This window comes from Drosophila erecta, unplaced genomic scaffold, assembly GCF_003286155.1.
Source record: "Drosophila erecta strain 14021-0224.00,06,07 unplaced genomic scaffold, DereRS2 tig00000055-arrow-pilon, whole genome shotgun sequence".
Classification (NCBI taxonomy): Eukaryota; Metazoa; Arthropoda; class Insecta; order Diptera; family Drosophilidae; genus Drosophila; species Drosophila erecta.
In genome coordinates, this window is record NW_020825200.1 from 17,460,208 (window position 1) to 17,477,049 (window position 16,842).

At 48.4% G+C, this 16,842-nt stretch overlaps 3 protein-coding genes across 15 annotated transcripts; 1 reads left to right on the plus strand and 2 right to left on the minus strand.

Annotated features, from left to right (window-relative positions):
• The first annotated feature begins 1,414 nt into the window (after window positions 1–1,414).
• Window positions 1,415–2,353, plus strand: LOC6543536. The gene is made up of 3 exons (XM_001970230.3): window positions 1,415–1,656; window positions 1,712–2,113; window positions 2,175–2,353. Exons 1-3 carry the CDS (start codon window positions 1,594–1,596, stop codon window positions 2,217–2,219), a joined length of 510 nt encoding a protein of 169 aa, XP_001970266.1. The 5' UTR covers window positions 1,415–1,593; the 3' UTR covers window positions 2,220–2,353.
• Window positions 2,256–2,896, minus strand: LOC6543441. Its single transcript, XM_001970231.2, has 3 exons — window positions 2,822–2,896; window positions 2,650–2,759; window positions 2,256–2,595 (listed from the first exon to the last, which is right to left on the minus strand). Exons 1-3 carry the CDS (start codon window positions 2,889–2,891, stop codon window positions 2,401–2,403), a joined length of 375 nt encoding a protein of 124 aa, XP_001970267.1. The 5' UTR covers window positions 2,892–2,896; the 3' UTR covers window positions 2,256–2,400.
• Window positions 2,897–3,075: 179 nt separating this feature from the next.
• Window positions 3,076–16,421, minus strand: LOC6543464 (outer dense fiber protein 3). 13 transcript variants are annotated; one of them, XM_015159328.2, is made up of 14 exons: window positions 15,971–16,421; window positions 11,416–11,596; window positions 11,053–11,358; window positions 10,066–10,167; window positions 9,724–9,828; window positions 9,445–9,543; window positions 9,267–9,365; window positions 9,099–9,197; window positions 5,939–9,013; window positions 5,741–5,839; window positions 5,556–5,648; window positions 5,319–5,384; window positions 4,630–5,107; window positions 4,041–4,092 (listed from the first exon to the last, which is right to left on the minus strand). In XM_015159328.2, exons 2-14 carry the CDS (start codon window positions 11,525–11,527, stop codon window positions 4,086–4,088), a joined length of 4,740 nt encoding a protein of 1,579 aa, XP_015014814.2. In that variant the 5' UTR covers window positions 11,528–11,596; window positions 15,971–16,421; the 3' UTR covers window positions 4,041–4,085. The 13 variants fall into 13 exon arrangements, with proteins under 13 accessions (XP_026834565.1, XP_026834566.1, XP_015014816.1 ...); XM_026978759.1 differs by lacking the exon at window positions 15,971–16,421 and adding an exon at window positions 11,661–11,812; XM_026978761.1 differs by lacking the exons at window positions 10,066–10,167; window positions 15,971–16,421 and adding an exon at window positions 11,661–11,812.
• Window positions 16,422–16,842: the final 421 nt, after the last annotated feature.

Consider the following 16,842-nt stretch of genomic DNA (forward strand, 5'->3'; position numbering starts at 1 on the left):
TCGCGATATACAATTAAAGCAATTCAATTGGAATTCGTTTGACAATCTTTTACAATTACTTTGCTTAGACAATTACTATTTTGTTTAGACATTAGTCGAACATGCTTGTACCCTTGAAGGAGGTATATTGTTTAGATTAACAACCGAGTCGATATAGCCAGGTCCGTCTGTACGTCCGTCAGCTTGAAAGCTTTCTTTCCAAAGGCTTCTTTCACTGTAGGTTGTATGAAAATTGATACTTGCCGGATGGGACTACTATTTCAAATAGTAGTAATATAGAAATGCTATAGTTTTTTGTCAAAGAGCGTTCCAATTCGGTGCACACATCAGTTTTTGGACAGTATAGAATTTCAGTTTTAGAGTGATCAGCATTGATAAATAATATCATATAGCTGCCATGGAAACGTCCGAAGAATAAGAGAAAACAAATCATATTTTCGTTACTTTTTAGGAACAGGGTGTTTTTGTTCCGTAAACATCAGATACGAAATATGCTTCCGTATTAATTGTATTGAATCCTTAGTAATTGGAAAGCATGGCATTGTATAATGAAACTAACTCGCAAAAATTACATAACAATATACGTAACTTGTCGTATCTAATTTTATTAGTCCACTGAGTATAAATAGTCTTCTAAGCCTTGAAGAACAGCAATAATGAAGTTGTAGCTTGTAAGGTAAGAACCCATAATTTCTAATGAAATACCTAATAAATAATTGGCAGGTCGTTTGTCTGCTTCATTTGTAAATAAGTGGATATGAGATATGGTCGTATTATAATGGCAGAACACATTTAAGGCCAAGAACACGGAGAAAGTTGCATTTCGAAACGAAATTGCCACTATTTGGATCATTTAGGGCTGCTCATATAAGCGAATTAGATTAGATTATCTCCACGGTCATCATATCCTACCGGAAAGGATCGATGGTTTCTCAGAGTTGGAGAAAAAGATCGTTAGGTTCTCTGGCAGCAGAGGTTTTGACCCTAAAACTTATGGCGTTTCTGATAAGAGTTCGCTTTCAAAACTGCCCAACTGATCGCGGGCCCAATTACACTTTTGCTACAAAAATGATGTAATTGTTGTCGAACATCCGTGCCGCTACATTTTTATCAATTGCATGACATTTAATGCGCCACAAGAGTTCTCCTCGACAAAGCAGTGACATGGCACACAAATAACAAGAGTGATGACCACTTATCCATTACAGAAAACTGATTTTAACGGTCTCCTGATGGCTCGGCTTCAGCCACATCTATATGGTTTCGGATGCAAACACATTTCGGGAGATCGGGAGATCAAAAGCCAGCGACACGCTAGAAATACAAACATTATCATGCAGCGAGGGTAATTAAAATTGGACGGCCATAATGTTTCGCAATTCCGACATTTAGAGCGATCTAATGGATGACCGTCTGGCCAGTGGAGTTTCAGCAATCAATTGAGCCGAACGATCGCTGATCGTTGCAGTCAAATACCGCTTAATGCGCAAATAATTGTGGATTTCGGGAAAACGGGGCCAGCGAAAGTTCCATATAAATAGCGGTTGGGCCGTCCAGGAGTTTCCAAATTCATCCAAACTTCCAGTGGACAGAATGCTGCGACTGATTGGCTTGTTCCTGCTCAGTTGCCTGGGCTTCCAGGCAGCCCTGGCTTGCGTAAGTATGGCAGGAGCTCATCTGCAGGCCGATCTATAAGCTATCTTATGCCCAGAATGGCTACAAGGCCAAGCTGGTCAAGATGGAGAACTGCGCTGGCGAGGACGCCATTATGACGGTGGGCAGTGACTTCAGCCTGAAGCTGAACAAGAAGTGCGAGCTGGTTCCCTCGGGCTGCATCAGCAACAAGCCCTTCGGCACCGCCGTGGCCAAATTCAAGGTGCAGAAGGACGGCGTCGTGATGAAGGAGGGCAAGATCGACCTGTGCGCCGCCATCGACCAGGCCTCCACCGAGGGCAAGGACATGCTGAAGCTCTTCGGAGCACCTTCCTCCTGCCCAGTGGCCGAGGAGAAGGTGTGCGCCAACGATCACGCCGTGGATCTGAGCAAGTACAAGGCCATGTTGGGCATGGCTCGCGGCCACCTCATCATCGATTCGGAGGTCAAGCATGACACTGTGAGTCTACTTCCCCCATATGACGCATATTTTGATCACACCTTGTTGTATTTTGCTCCAGGGCAAGTCCTGCATCCATGCCGAAATCGAGATCACCAAGAACTAGGGGCGCAATCCGGTCGGTGGCCTTATGTTTGTATTATGAGTCTTGCAAATCATGTAGTTGTAGATACGCGGGTAATCAAAACTGGTAATGCGGTGCACACAGAGAATAAATACACAGAAAATACCGAATTAAAATTTCTGCAAAACTCATTGCACATATCTGAAGCAAGTTCCAAAGGAATCTATATCGCAGGTGGCGGTGCATCTGCTGCTGGTGCAGCTTCAGTTACTCCTCCCTCCGCTCCGGGGGCAGAAGACGTCCCATTTCCGGGCTTGGGCGGCACTGGCATAGCCATGTGGTAGTGACATGCATCCCTGCACGCCTCTAGAGTGTGGAACTCGTTCCTCCTGTAGAGCTTCCGGCAGTTTGTGGTCACCTTAAATGGTCAAAGGTCTTAGAACTCATGCTCACGCTCGTTTCCCGGTTCTACCTTTATGCAGTCGAAGAGGACTCGATGGAAGGTGAAGTAGACCCGACGCCGGGACCTACAGGAGCTTTCGTGGGCATACTTGTTCCTTACCAGACAGGCACTGTTCCTCGCTAGAAGATCGGTGACTGAGTCAAAGGGTGCCCTACACAACGGGAATCAGGCGGAATCTTACTCCTTCTTCTGGCACCCTCTATAAGCGGCCAACTGATGGCAACAATCGCCCACAACAGCAGTAGCTTCATGACGGATCACCAGACGGGTGGAGACTAAGTGGACGTCCACCCAGCTGGCGGAGCATCAATAATTAACACCGCTTCACACATGCAAATTGCAATTTTCCATAGAAAGCTAATGCTCACATGCTCACTTATCCGAAATGGTTAAATGGCGAAGGCCATGTCAAGCTCCTTAGGAAAACATCGTGACCTTATTAGTAATATCTCTTTATCAGTGTATACAATTGTAACATTCCACAACACTTTCGGCTTACAAATAGGTTTGAGAAACAGTTAAAACTTAAGGTTAGTCCGATACGAGTAGCGAAGGTAGAGTAGTTAAGGTAAGGAAGCTGTTCATCGAAGACCGTCTTGGGCAGAGTGAGGATTTGGTAGCTGTCCAGCTTCAGCTCTAGCAGATTCCGGAGAAGCTGTAGTCGAACTCGGTGTTCTTCTCGTTCAGGCGGCCCAAGTACTGCGAGTGCTTGATCCCAAAGCTGTAGGCGGGCACATGGGAGAGGTTCACCTGCGGGCAGGAGCATTGGGAGAGCAGAGAAACCCACTGATTACTGTGTTCACTAAAGGGATTTAATGGCAAAGTGCACATGCATTCTCAAATATTGTCGTAGGGCTTGTCCGCCCGATTCTCCAGCAATGAGCGAACACATCGCTGCGGAACTGTGACTGGCAATGGTTTCTTGATATACGGGGAGTGCAGGATGCCGAAGGATATGGCCGGCGGCGAACGTTTCTCCCAGTACTGCGGGAGGGATCAGTTTGAGGTGAGATCCATTTGCATTGGGTGAGTGGGATGCCCACGGGTAATGACCCTTCTATGGTATCTTTGTCCCGAATTTCCAGAACTATCTAATGTACCTCAAAACTATCTAATGGAACCTTAAGGTTCTAATAAGACTTAATGGCGGGATGAGGGCTAGTTTTAGAAGCCTGCAAGTGGCCTTCCCCAGACTCACCTTCTCCGGACAGTGCGCTCCGGGTCCGGGCTTGGAGTCCTCGCTGCCCATCTTGTACTTGCCGCGCATGGAGAAGACTGGTGGCTTCGGCTTGACCACCGTGTACTCGCCGTCGTAGTAGCCGGGTCCGGGGAAGATCATCACCGGAATCAGCGGCGGCTTCTCGCGACCCGTAATGGTGTACGCCGGAGCCGAGCGAATCTTGCCCTCCTTGCTGCTGCCCATGACGGTAGGTATTTTGTAGACATTAGGAGCTGTCAATGATGGATAGTTAAGTGATAGTTAGTTGTGGCAGTCAATTCACTGGTTGTTCGGGGGCTAATTCAATGGCTTGACTCTTGGGCTGGTGTTTGAATGGTTCGGGTTAGTTTCGGGTTGGATTGGGTGATCTTGGTCTGGACATGACGTGCCTGCAAATAAACACACGGAACGGCAACGCAGGCACCAAAGAAATTGAGTACTAATATCAGTTGGCATTCGGCAGAGCTCGATAATATTGTAGTTCTTTAAAACAAAATATGAAAACTAAAGTGTGAATGGGTATTCCATATTATACTGTATACTCAAATTTTACTCAAACGACTTATGCTAAATAAACAAAAATATTTTTCTTTTGCAAACAAACTAGTTAAGTACGTTTTTTGCACTAATTCAAAACAATAAAATGTATCTTGAAATAAGATTTATGAGCAAATGCAACGTTGCGTATGAGTAATGCAAAATCTTCTTCGTTTCCGTACTCGTTTTCGTCACTCTTCGCAACTTTCGCTCTTTCATGTCACCCCAGTTACCTGATAATCTTCTCCTGCACGCTGCTCGCCTCCACAGCGTACTTGACCGTCTGCATCCTCGAGGATTGGCCACTGGCCACAATGGCGCCATCCGGCTGCACCACGGTCTGGTGGCTCACGGCCGCCGCCTTGGTGGCACTGGTGTCCGACTTACCGCTGGCCACCACCTTCAGGTTGCCACTCTGCTTTTGGGCGTGGGCAACTTCCTGAATCCTGGTGGTGGCGCTGACCATCTTCGAGTGGTTGCCATTGGAAAGCACACTGCCATTGCTCAGTGGTGCTTGCGATGCGGACCTAAGCTCCTGGTGGGTGCCATTCACCTGCTTGGTGGTTTCCTTCTGCTGCAGCTCCGGCTGCTCCACCCCGTTTATGAAGGTCTTTGTGGTGGTGGTGGTGGTGGTGGTTGTGGTGCTGCTGTTACCAGCATTGTTGTGGGTGTGGCTGGTGGTTGTGGTGGTGCACTCCGCGTTGCTGCGTACTGTGATTTGGCATAATTTAAATCAATTGACAACAAATAAATGCAACAATGGAGCGGGATGTGTACACAAAAGCACATTTTACTTTACACGAGGAAAGCGATTCAAGTAGACCAGTTTTCTTTATCCGCATTAGTAAAACTTCATCGAAGTAACATACAAAACTGGCACTTAAAACGCTGGCAATGATTGAGTGATCTGGAGGATTCTTACCGGGACTGGCCAGACGACGTTCGCGTCTTTGCACAATGCGATCTTCGATGTACGCGCCCCTGGGTTCTGGTGATTCGTGGGTATATACAGAGATGAGAGCATGGCCAGAAAACCGAGGAATGGGTGCGAGCAAACATGGAACAAAGAACAAATGGGCACAACAACAAAAACAGATCGTATGGATCCGGACGGAGTCTGCGGAATCCGGCACCAAAAGCGCAGCTGGGTGTCACCTACCTGGAAGCGAAGCAGTGGGCACTGTCTTCAGGCCAAAGCTGTAGGCCGGCGAGCTGGCCAGCTGGCACTGCTCGGGATGATAGTGACCAGGGGCTAAGTGGGTGGACGGGGAGACAAACAAGGAAGCGGGAGACATGCGGTACACACAACAGCAACATGCAACGCGGTCGGAGCCCGCTACTTACCTGGAGCATCAGTGGTCACGCGGATATCCGACTTGGTGCCGAAGCTGTAGGCGGGTGTGGAGTGCAGTGAGTGCTTTTCCGGCTCGTACGCGGAGGGTGCTGCAATGGTACTGATGCTCGTTAGCGATGGTCGTCCAGAAGTTGGGGATCTAACGCTATTATGCTTCAGCTTCATCGATTCCAGGGGAAGCTACTTGCCTGGTGTATCGGAGATGCGCTCCCTGCCCAGTCGCATGCCGAAGGTGAACGCTGGTGTGCTGTCCTGACGCACCTGGCACTGCTCCGGATGGTAGTCGCAGGGCGCCGGCGTCTGGCGCACGGGATCGGCGGCTGGACGACCTGCAATGGTGTAGGCGGGTGTATGGTCGAGACGAACTTTCTCGGGGGCGTAGTCGCATGGCGCGGGATGAGGGTGCTCCGCCTTGGGGTCGTGCTTGCCGCCAAAGCTGAAAGCGGGTGCATGGTCCAGTCGCACCTTCTCCGGGCTGTAGTCGCCGGGAGCGGGGGATTCGCTCAGCGATCTCGGATCGTGTTTGCCGGCGAAGGTGAACGCCGGGTTGAAGTCCTGCCTGACCTTCTCCGGGAAGTAGTCTCCGGGCGCCGGCGTTTCACTGGGCCTCTGCAGGTCATGGCGACCGGCGAAGGAGAAGGCGGGATTGTGATCCAGCCTCACTTTCTCGGGGTGGTAGTCCCCAGGTGCTGGCGTGTCATTGGTAACCTTGGGGTCATGTTTGCCGGCCATCGTGAAGGCGGGATTGTGGTCTTGCCTGACTTTCTCGGGGGCGTAAGCTCCGGGGGCAGGGGTCTCACTGGGCTTGTGGAGATCATGGCGGCCGGCGAAGGAAAATGCGGGCACATGATCTTGTCTAACCTTCTCAGGGTGATAATCTCCTGGCGCCGGTGTGTTGTTCTCCAGCTTTGGGTCATTCTTGCCCCCAAAGGTAAAGGCTGGAGTGTGATCTAAGCGAACCTTCTCGGGACTATAGTCACCTGGAGCTGGCGTGCCATTGGTGATCTTCTCCACGTATTTGCCAGCCATTGAGAAGGCGGGATTATGATCCTGCCTCACCTTCTCCGGCGAGTAAGCTCCTGGAGCAGGGGTGTCGCTGGGCTTGTGAAGATCGTGGCGACCGGCAAAGGAAAAGGCAGGGTTGTGGTCTTGCCTAACTTTCTCCGGATGATAGTCACCTGGAGCTGGGGTATCGTTTTCAGTTTTGGGATTGTTTTTACCAGCAAAGGTAAAGGAAGGCGTGTGATCTAGGCGAACCTTCTCGGGACTGTAGTCGCCAGGGGCAGGAGTATCATGGGAAACCCTGGAATCGTGCTTGCCGGCCATTGTAAAAGCAGGATTATGATCCTGTCTGACTTTTTCAGGAAAGTAGGCTCCAGGAGCGGGAGTGTCGCTGGGCTTTTGAAGATCATGACGGCCAGCAAAGGAGAAAGCTGGGTTATGATCTTGCCTGACTTTCTCGGGGTGATAGTCACCAGGAGCTGGGGTGGTGCTCTCCACCTTGGGATCGCTCTTGCCCCCAAAAGTATAGGCAGGCGTGTGATCTAGACGCACCTTCTCCGGACTGTAATCGCCCGGAGCTGGAGTATCGTTGGCGATCTTTTGGGTGTGCTTACCCGCCATGGAGAAGGCCGGATTATGATCCTGACGGACCTTCTCCGGACAGTAGGCACCAGGGGCGGGAGTGTCACTGGGCTTGCGAAGGTCGTGGCGACCAGCAAAGGAGAAAGCTGGGTTATGATCTTGCCTGACTTTCTCGGGGTGATAGTCTCCAGGAGCAGGAGTATTGTTCTCCACTTTCGGATCGCTTTTGCCACCGAAAGTGTAGGCCGGAGTATGGTCTAAACGTACTTTTTCCGGGCAGTAGTCTCCGGGAGCCGGTGTACCATTAGTCAGCTTTTCCAACGGCTTGCCCGCCATCGAAAATGCTGGGTTATGATCTTGACGCACCTTCTCGGGGGAGTAGGCTCCTGGAGCAGGAGTATCACTGGGCTTGTGAAGGTCGAGACGTCCGGCAAAGGAGAAGGCTGGATTGTGGTCCAGCCTCACCTTCTCCGGATGGTAATCTCCTGGAGCCGGGGTGTTGTTTTCTATTTTAGGATCATTCTTGCCCCCAAAACTGTAGGCGGGTGTGTGGTCCAATCTACACTTTTCGGGACAGTAGTCTCCGGGCGCCGGAGTGCCATTTAAGGTCTTCTGATCGTACTTGCCGGCCATCGTGAAAGCTGGATTGTGGTCCAGCCTCACTTTCTCCGGCGAGTAAGCACCTGGGGCGGGAGTGTCGCTGGGCTTGTGGAGGTCATGACGGCCAGCAAAGGAGTAGGCTGGGTTCGTATCTTGCCTGACTTTCTCGGGACTGTAGTCGCCAGGAGCAGGTGTATCATTAGTAATCTTAGGATCGCACTTGCCGGCCATGGAGAAAGCCGGATTGTGGTCCAGCCTTACTTTCTCCGGGCAGTAGGCTCCTGGAGCAGGAGTATCACTTGGCTTGTGAAGGTCGTGGCGACCGGCGAATGAAAATGCGGGATTGTGATCCTGCCTAACCTTTTCGGGATGGTAGTCACCCGGGGCCGGAGTGCTATTCTCCACCTTTGGAGCACTCTTCACGCCAAAGCTGTACGCCGGAGTGTGGTCCAGGCGGACCTTTTCGGGGCAGTAGTCCCCAGGAGCCGGACTATCGCCGGACACCTTCTGACTGGGCTTCCCGGCCATCGAGAAGGCAGGGTTGTGATCTTGACGCACCTTCTCCGGGGAGTAGGCTCCCGGAGCGGGGGTGTCACTGGGCTTGTGCAGGTCGTGGCGCCCGGCGAAGGAGAAGGCCGGATTGTGATCTTGCCGGACTCTCTCGGTCTCGTAGGCTCCGGGTGCTGGTGTGTCGCTTGGCTTGTGCAGGTCGTGGCGTCCGGCGAATGAGAAAGCGGGAGTGTGATCGTGCCGCACTTTTTCGGGACAGTAGTCGCCCGGTGCCGGAGTGGAGCTCTCGAGTCGCTGCTCGTGCTTACCGCCGAAGGTGAAGGCCGGCGTGCGATCGCTGCGATACTTTTCCGGGGCATACGAACCGGGCGCCGGAGTCTCGCTCACGGACCTCGTTTCGGGGCGTCCGCACAGGGTGAATGCGGGCGTGTGGTCCAACCGCACCTTCTCCGGATTGTAGGTGCCCGGCGCGGGCGTGTCGCTGCACCTGGCGAGCTCCGCGCGGTGGCCAAAGCTGAAGGCAGGCGTCTTGCTCAGCACGCACTTCTCGGGTTCGTATGCTCCGGGCGCTGCAAGAGATTGGGTAAGGTGTGAGATTGGGCTTGGTGTGGGCTGCGCGCTAAGACTACTTTGAAGTACGAAGCTACCACTCACCAGGTGTGCAATCGACCACGTCCTGAGCGGCCTTTCCGGCGATCGAGTAAGCGGGTGTGGAGTGCAGCCGGGACTTTTCGGGGCTGTAGGCACCGGGTGCTGGTCAAAGGAACATGAAAGCGTGCTCTTCAACCAAGTTACTACTCTCAGCCGAGCGGGAAGCCTTACCTGGGGTGTCGCTGACCTGGCTGTGCTTGCTTTTCAGGCCGAAGCTGTAGGCGGGAATGTGCTCGAGGACAACCTGCTCGGGCTTGTAGGTGCCCGGCGCTGGTGAAGGTGGCAAAGTGGTGAGAGCATGAAGCGGCTATTAATGTGGCCAAGTCCTAGGGACGTACTGTGTACAAACCTGGCGTGTAATCTGGTCTCTGCTCATGGTGCTTGATGCCGAAACTGAACTCCGGCGTCTTGTTGAGCTTCACCTTCTCAGGACAATATGCGCCTGGAGCTGCGGATGGGATGGATATCAGTATTGAGTTGGCCAGAATCGAGGCAATTGAAACGGAAAGCGCTACGGATACTGTCCAATTGGGTTCGCTTGAGCAAGTGTGCCTCGATCAGATACAGATGCAGTTGCAGATACAGATACAGATACAGATACAGTTACTGGAGAACTGGGGTTTATTACCTGGTGTGCCCTGATCGTGTTCGATTTTAGTTCTTCTACCGAAAGTGTAGCGTGGCGCATTCTTTTTTGATTGCGTGACCTTTTCAGGGCAATAGCTATTCGGAGCTGTTAGTGTTAATAAAACATTCGGTTTTAGTCTACGCGAATCAAAGCTAGAGGTCTACACTAGGTGAGCTACGACTAAGGTGAATACGGTGGGTGAAATACAGATGTACAGATAGAAAGATACATTATTTCGGGAATCAGTGAGGGGTGGCATTGAGTCGGGTTAGAAGTTAGAGAGCGGAGCTAGACCAACACCAAAACGCAACGTGGGCAAGGAGAGACAGTTAGTTGGGTTACCTGGATTGTTAACCAAATACACGTTAACCTTAATGCGAAAGGAGTATCGTGGGGCTCGCCGCTTGACGACATCAAGTGGCACCACTTGGTAATGGTTGGGACCTGGGTTTCGATTGGCCACGGCCATCATTCGTTGAAAGAGAAAAACGTTTCAAATTAAATTCAAATCAGGCAACATAAAAACACGCACACAATTACCGAGCCACTAAAGTAACACATATACAGAGAACACTGTAGCTAGGAAAAGCTAAGAATAGGGGAAATAATAATAAATGAGAATTGGAATACGTGTAATCCTAAATGGACATATTTTTGGGAAATTAAGACATCTGGTCCCGTTTCCGTTTGACTCATGAATCATTTGTGTGAATCACTTTGAGCCAAGATGGATGACCTTATAAAGACATTGCCAATTCCTCCTACGCAAATTTTGGTCTATTTTAGGAACACAAAGAAAGTTCAGAGAATGAAATCAAATAAATCTTTTATAGTAGTCCACAAGGTGCTCACCGATAAAAGCGACAGACTTTTGCCGAAGATTTACATTTTAATTGAATACTTTTTAGTAAAGATACTTTGACCAAAGATACTTTTACAGGGTGACATAACTACGATCCCTTCACAAGGATACCAAAGATACAGAAGAATGTTCTACGAAATGCGGTACAACTACACTAGCTACTGAGATAGAGATGGAAAGTGGGAGAAAGTGGGAGAAAGGGGCGTAGCAACTTACGCGCTGCTTGCAGGAAGATGCAACTGGCATGGGTTCGGATTAGTTAATGATCGCTGCTATGTACAATGATGTCCATGATTGAAATTGATTGATGATTTCCTCCTTCCGCGCATGCAACAACAACAACAGCACCAGTGCGAAACACACCGAATTCAACGCCAAGTTCAAATTCAATTTCCAAGTTCCAACTCCGAAATCCAACATCAAGTCCAAACACCATTCAAACACCAGCGGAACAGCCCGAGACTCACCTGGTATCTGGAAGGTCTTCAACGCGACCGGCCGTTGGCCAAAGGTGTACTTGGGCGTGGCATCGATCACCGCCTTGGCCGCCGGAACCACATCGTATTCTCCTGGCCCGGGATTCGAGAAGCGCGTCAGTTCCTTGGGCCTGCTCTGCAGCGTGGCTGCTCGCGGATAGTCCCGACCCTTGGCCCGCATACCCGTCACATTGTACTGAGCCGGACCCGGTCCGGAGGTGTCGTACTTTCCGCCCAGCTTGTGCCCGAAGGAGTACGAGGGGGCGGCTTTCTTCTTCGAGTCGGGCACTTTGCTGCCTAAATGAAGTCATGTAATCACTTTAACGTACTAAGCATAGTCTTCCCGCATCTTACCGATCAAGGTTGGAAGCTGGACGGTGGCTGGACCCGGATTGGTGGTCTCGGCGGCGATCCTGCCGATCCTGACAGTCGGAGTCCAAGGACGCTGCTCCACGTTGCCGCCCATGTTTATCGGACGAATCTTACGCACCCGGGCGCAGGGTCCCTGATCCTTGTTCTTGTTTTTGAACTCGACCTGCAAATGGAACCAAACAACAGCGTCAAGGAATCCATTCGCCCTAAGATCTTTAACAGGCCACCTTATTCATCTTGTTGTCTTAGGTTTACAGGGTATCGAAGTCTGAATACTGTGCCCCAATGTAGAAAAGAATAGACAAATTTTACGGAACTCCCTTCGATGACATGTACACGTGTGAGTGAGTGATAGGCTCGACCCCCAAATTTGGGTAACCTAATAATCCAATTCCGCCCTGCTCCAACAGCCAGTCGATGACACAAAAATCAATCGCCTGGCTCTTGTTTCGAACTTTCTGGGCCAATTCCGTGGGGCGGCTAATAACCAGGCGTGTGGCTGGCTATAGAGCCATGCTATCCGTGGGCGAAGGGTTGCAGTGGAGGGGGCGTGGCGTGTGGCGGCTGTCACTCCTTTTCTTCTCCGCTGCAGTGGCTGTTGCGCGGCATTTGTTGCAGGTTGCTTCCTTTCGAGCCGCGAAAGACAAACACTGGCAACAACTTTGCGGTAGGCTCGTAATTCTCAGGCGCCGCTGGCAGGGATAAAAGTTGGAGGGTGGCATTGCAGCCAAGCCAAACTAGAGGAACTGCAATTGAAGTCCTATGTGTTGGCGTTTCAGCTGTAGTTGGGTTTAAATATAAAGGGCATTCACCCACCAATTATCGTAGCTTAAAAACCCTAAATTGAGTTGGTGAATGGTGCGAAATATTTAGCATCTTAGCAGGACCCTTGGAGTGATTTAAAATTGGATTTCCCAACGAAAAGGAAATAAAGGGATAGATTGTAAACGCATTTAAATGCAGTTACCAGGGCAGACAAGTTTATTATACATATGATTGCCCATAAAACGTAACAAAAGAAGTAAAAAAAGAAGAGTTTCCAGCTACGCATAGTAAATATTTAATGGGAGCCCCCCTCAACAACATTTCTATTCCCCAAAACCGGCTGCCCTGGGTGACGACCTTCTTTCACAGCTCAGCACACGGGAAGCAAGTGTTGCCCATCGACAGGCGGGCAGACCTCGGAAACAGACGGTACCGGCTGGTATCAGGAGTGCCTGCCACGGTCCACCTTTCTGCCTTTCAGCGCCCGGAACCAACCATCTGCGAGTGTAATCGATATGGGGCTGCATTTGGATTCGGACTCGGATTCGGATTCGACGGGCGCCGAGATTTGGGGCCTGGTCAACAAGGTTGCGCCCCGAATCAAAGCGGAGTATGCTAAGTGCTAATGCTGCCCATTTTGTGGGGCATGTAAGCCAACAAAACGATTACTTTTAATGACTTATGGCCGACAATTGCATGACGGACAAAGGGGGCGAAACTAAAACGAGAACCGAAACAAAAACAAACTCAAACCCAGAAGAAATGCCACCCAAAAGCATGCCACTTCTTTTGGCCGTGAAAATTCGCCAGCCTGTGTAAATAATTACAACAATGTTGGGAGGCGTGGCCTGGCTGTTAACAGGGCCAATAAAGCCGTCGTTCTGCTGCCAAGAAAAGCTTTTTACTTTTACCCGCCTGCCGCACTTGTTACTTGCCACATTCGACTCCTGACCTCGCATGCAATTCACATACGAAAAGCAATGTTCTCTTCGCAAGGCAGCACTCATCAGCCGGTCTTATAAGGCAACTCTTACATCACCATCATGAGGTTGGAAAGCCCACACACCGCGCCGCGTGTTCAATTGCTGTTCGAGGCCAAGATCAGCTAAGAAAACTGAAAATCTGCGATGAATCAGAGCCGGCAGCTGAGCCAACAAAGTCAGACATCTGTCAGACAAAGAGTCTTGGCTCCCACATAATTCGCATTGAAGGAAATCTGTCTAGATATTTATTAATATTTCAATTAATATTAAAAAACAATTTGAATTATGTTGAACCCATTTTCCTTTGTTACTTTAAGTTTTCAACTGACTGTGCTAATAGGCTGTCGCAAAAATAATAGTGAATTTTGTGTGTTATGTTTGCTTACATTAATTTAAAATGTTATTAATAAGGTTAGTATCCTATCTTGTATTTGAAAAGCATTTTTAGTTTTCCTGATATTAAGTTTCAAAGACGAGCAGCATAGGGTGTGCTAATCGGTTGTCGCGCAGTGTACGTCTAAAATAAAGAAAAACATAATCGCGCCAGAAAATTGTGATTGAATAGTACCGATTGCACACATGATAACAGCACTGCTGTGGTTTTGGGAGTAGTTAAAGACAATATATTTGTTTTGAGACATAACTTCACAGAACTAAGCAAGCAAAAAGGAAAGTATAATACATCATCATATAAGAATTATATTAAGCTGTCTCCAATTTTTAAGCTAATATGCTTTTTTTCTGAGTGCAGTTTCAATTGAATGTTTGGGGCGCCCGGCCAGGAGGTCGCATTTAATCAAGTTAATAGAGCGTTGGCTCATGCAATTCATTTGCATGTGGCGATCAGATTTCAGTAATCAAATTATAGATGGTGATGCTCGATAGTCTATGCACGGGGGTCAGTGTAAAAACCGGGAAAGCTATATAGCAAAATCTTATCGCCCACACACTCGACTTTCGATCTCTCCTCTCTCCATGTAATTTTGCTTGCATTTTTTGAGAAACAAACAAGGCTTGGCATTCATGATTAGTTACAGAGATACTGACGAGCACATATTGCAGCATTATCTTTGCGACCTTCAGAGATTTGTTTATGATGACTCGTTTGTGTTTGATTTAAATTGATATTCTCACAGTTGACCCGACTGGGAACCCGTGACGAAAACCACAAATTTAGCACGCGTCAGCTTTAATTTGTGATTTCAACTTTAAAAATACAAAAAAATGCTGTAGCCTCAGCCAAAAAGATGAAATACCCTGTATAATAATAATTCCACGACTAATAGTATAGTTGTGCTTATCCAATTTGCTTTTATTGAATAAATCCTGCTTTATTCAATGATAAGGTATTGTATATAGATATATTTAACATTTAATATTGTGCCAAGTTCTAGTAATATTTTAAGAGATCTTAATCATTTTAGGGTTGGTATACCCCAATTTGTACTGAATGTGAGGTATGGGTATCTCTGACCTGATCAACAATCACTCAGTGAAAACGTTTTTATGTTCTTTGGACTCATTTCACGCTCTCCAAGTCGCGAATTAAATATGAGCTCATTCCCAAAATTTAGACAATTTCCAGCCGTCCATTCCGGAGGCTTTACGCCCAAATACGGCGGCCGCCGTTTCCTTTAGCCCACATTGAGTTGTCCGAAAAAGCCAGTTCGGAATTGGGTTTCCAGACGGCAGATCGACCCACGCAGAGCTGCGAAACTCCATGACTCCGCGGTATATAGACATGTAGCAAATAGCCATAATTCGTGTGCTGACTCTATTAACTATCAGCTTTTTCGCCTCAGACAGTGGCGCTGTATATGTTTAATTAACGGCGAACAAGTTGAGCGATTCCCTACCAAAATCAGAAACCGACAGCAAGTGAGCAGCCGGCAAAAGGCCAAAAAATAGCTGAATAAGAGCTGGTAAATGAAAACATGAGAGCCAAAGACAAAACATTCGCCATCCGCACCGAACTGAACTCTCGACTGTGATAAAAGCCAAGACCGACTGACGTCAGCTGTGTGAACTAGTTTGCGATCGGCCAAATCTAATTAAGTTTCTCAACATTCTCGGTGCTCTGCAGCGAACGTGTTTTGGCTTTGAAAACCAGAGAAAGCTGGGAAATGAAGCGGGAAAAATTGGCAAACCTTCTCCGAGTCTTGGTTCTCAAGGCAATGGCAAAGTTTCCAAATAGCAAATGGTTAATTTGCGATTTTAATGGGAGAAACACATCCGCTACCAAATTCTGGAGCCTGAGATCACTGGCTGCCACCATTTGCATGTTTGGATACATAAATACCTGTTGGGTTGGCTAAATATTTATTTAGCGATTACTGCATTTCCCCTTAGCAGTTCAGCTTTCTGTTTAACCTTTTCCCACTCTTTACTTTGTTATTTTGTTTTTGGTTAACGCTTTTTTGTGTTGTGCCTGCCATAATCAGTGACTTTGAAAAATGAGCTGACTCGGGACGACCGGTTATTAGAGCTGATGTCATGGGCTCCATGGGGCAAGTGAAGGTATCAGGAACCGCGGAAGGGTTACATTATGCCAACAAGTGACATCAATACGAGTACGCGAGTGTCATTGACTAAACAATGGGAGGAGCAATGTGGATTTGGGGGCGGAACTGAACAGCTGACTGCTGGGAAACCCAGCCCTACGCCACCAGGAAATGCCAATAGTCAGACAGACAGTCAATGAACTTTGGGGTCGGGTCAGCACGCAATCCACTGGCTGCTCCAGTCGGGCTGCCCCGCCTTGGTTAACGCCTACTCCAGTTTATCCTTACCGCAGGCTACTTTTCGATTTGGGGTATCGCGTCCTGCTTCCGTTGTATCGCTTGATTTCCGCAACTTTCTTTTACACAGTAAAAAACTTCACTGTATCGCGGTGCTAATGGCGCGTAATGCACACAGTCCTTGCCAGGATTAGACGCGATTTTTGGGCGATACTCAAAACATCTGTGCACTCAAAGAGTTGGCTATATTCGTTGTCACTGTAGTTGGTTTCGTGGCTGGTTTATTATTTCGTTGATTCGTTCGTTGATTGGGTTCAAGTGACAGCTGCTTTCGAGTGTCGGTCTCCGACTGGCGTTTGAAGTCTATTGGAGGTTTCCAAAACAAAATACACTTTGCTGATTTATTTATACCGATTGGATTGGCCGCTGTGAGCTGCGTTTTCTTGAGGAGATGGAGCTGGAACCGCACTCGAGCGCTGTCGAACAGAAACTGCCGTGCAAAGTCGCTAACGCTCGCTTTTCGTTTCAAATTTTTGACGTAGCGTATGCTACGTAGCTGCCGCGTTGGCGTTAACAGTCGACGTAATAGTTAACATATGCTGCCCTGTTAATTGGCTAAGGATTCTGCTTGCTGGAAACTGTTGCTGAATACTTTAAAGAGTTTAAAAATCAAAACTAAATTTGAAAATCACATATAAACAAATACACATAGGGGTAATATTTATAGGTTTATATTTAAAGATATCTATTCTCACCAAATTTATTTTGCACATGACCATTAGGTGCCTTTTACCAATTTCCTTGTTATCAATCTATTTTTTTATAATTGTGTTATTGCGTATTATTTCCAATTTAGATGTAGTGTTAGAAAGAATTCATCATAACGCTTAAACTTACAAGGAAACATTCAAATCAAATTTCTG

Bases quoted from the DNA above. Each gene is read 5' to 3' on its own strand.
- LOC6543536 (XM_001970230.3), top strand. From the start codon at position 1,594: ATGCTGCGACTGATTGGCTTGTTCCTGCTCAGTTGCCTGGGCTTCCAG. The intron at 1,657-1,711 runs GTAAGTATGGCA...TCTTATGCCCAG, and splicing joins TCCAGGCAGCCCTGGCTTGC to AATGGCTACAAGGCCAAGCT. The intron at 2,114-2,174 runs GTGAGTCTACTT...ATTTTGCTCCAG, and splicing joins CGGAGGTCAAGCATGACACT to GGCAAGTCCTGCATCCATGC.
- LOC6543441 (XM_001970231.2), bottom strand. From the start codon at position 2,891: ATGAAGCTACTGCTGTTGTGGGCGATTGTTGCCATCAGTTGGCCGCTT. The intron at 2,760-2,821 runs GTAAGATTCCGC...CCGATCTTCTAG, and splicing joins AGAGGGTGCCAGAAGAAGGA to CGAGGAACAGTGCCTGTCTG. The intron at 2,596-2,649 runs GTAGAACCGGGA...TGACCATTTAAG, and splicing joins TCCTCTTCGACTGCATAAAG to GTGACCACAAACTGCCGGAA.
- LOC6543464 (XM_026978759.1), bottom strand. The intron at 9,829-10,065 runs GTAACCCAACTA...TAACACTAACAG, and splicing joins GTATTTGGTTAACAATCCAG to CTCCGAATAGCTATTGCCCT. The intron at 9,014-9,098 runs GTGAGTGGTAGC...AATCTCTTGCAG, and splicing joins CGTGGTCGATTGCACACCTG to CGCCCGGAGCATACGAACCC.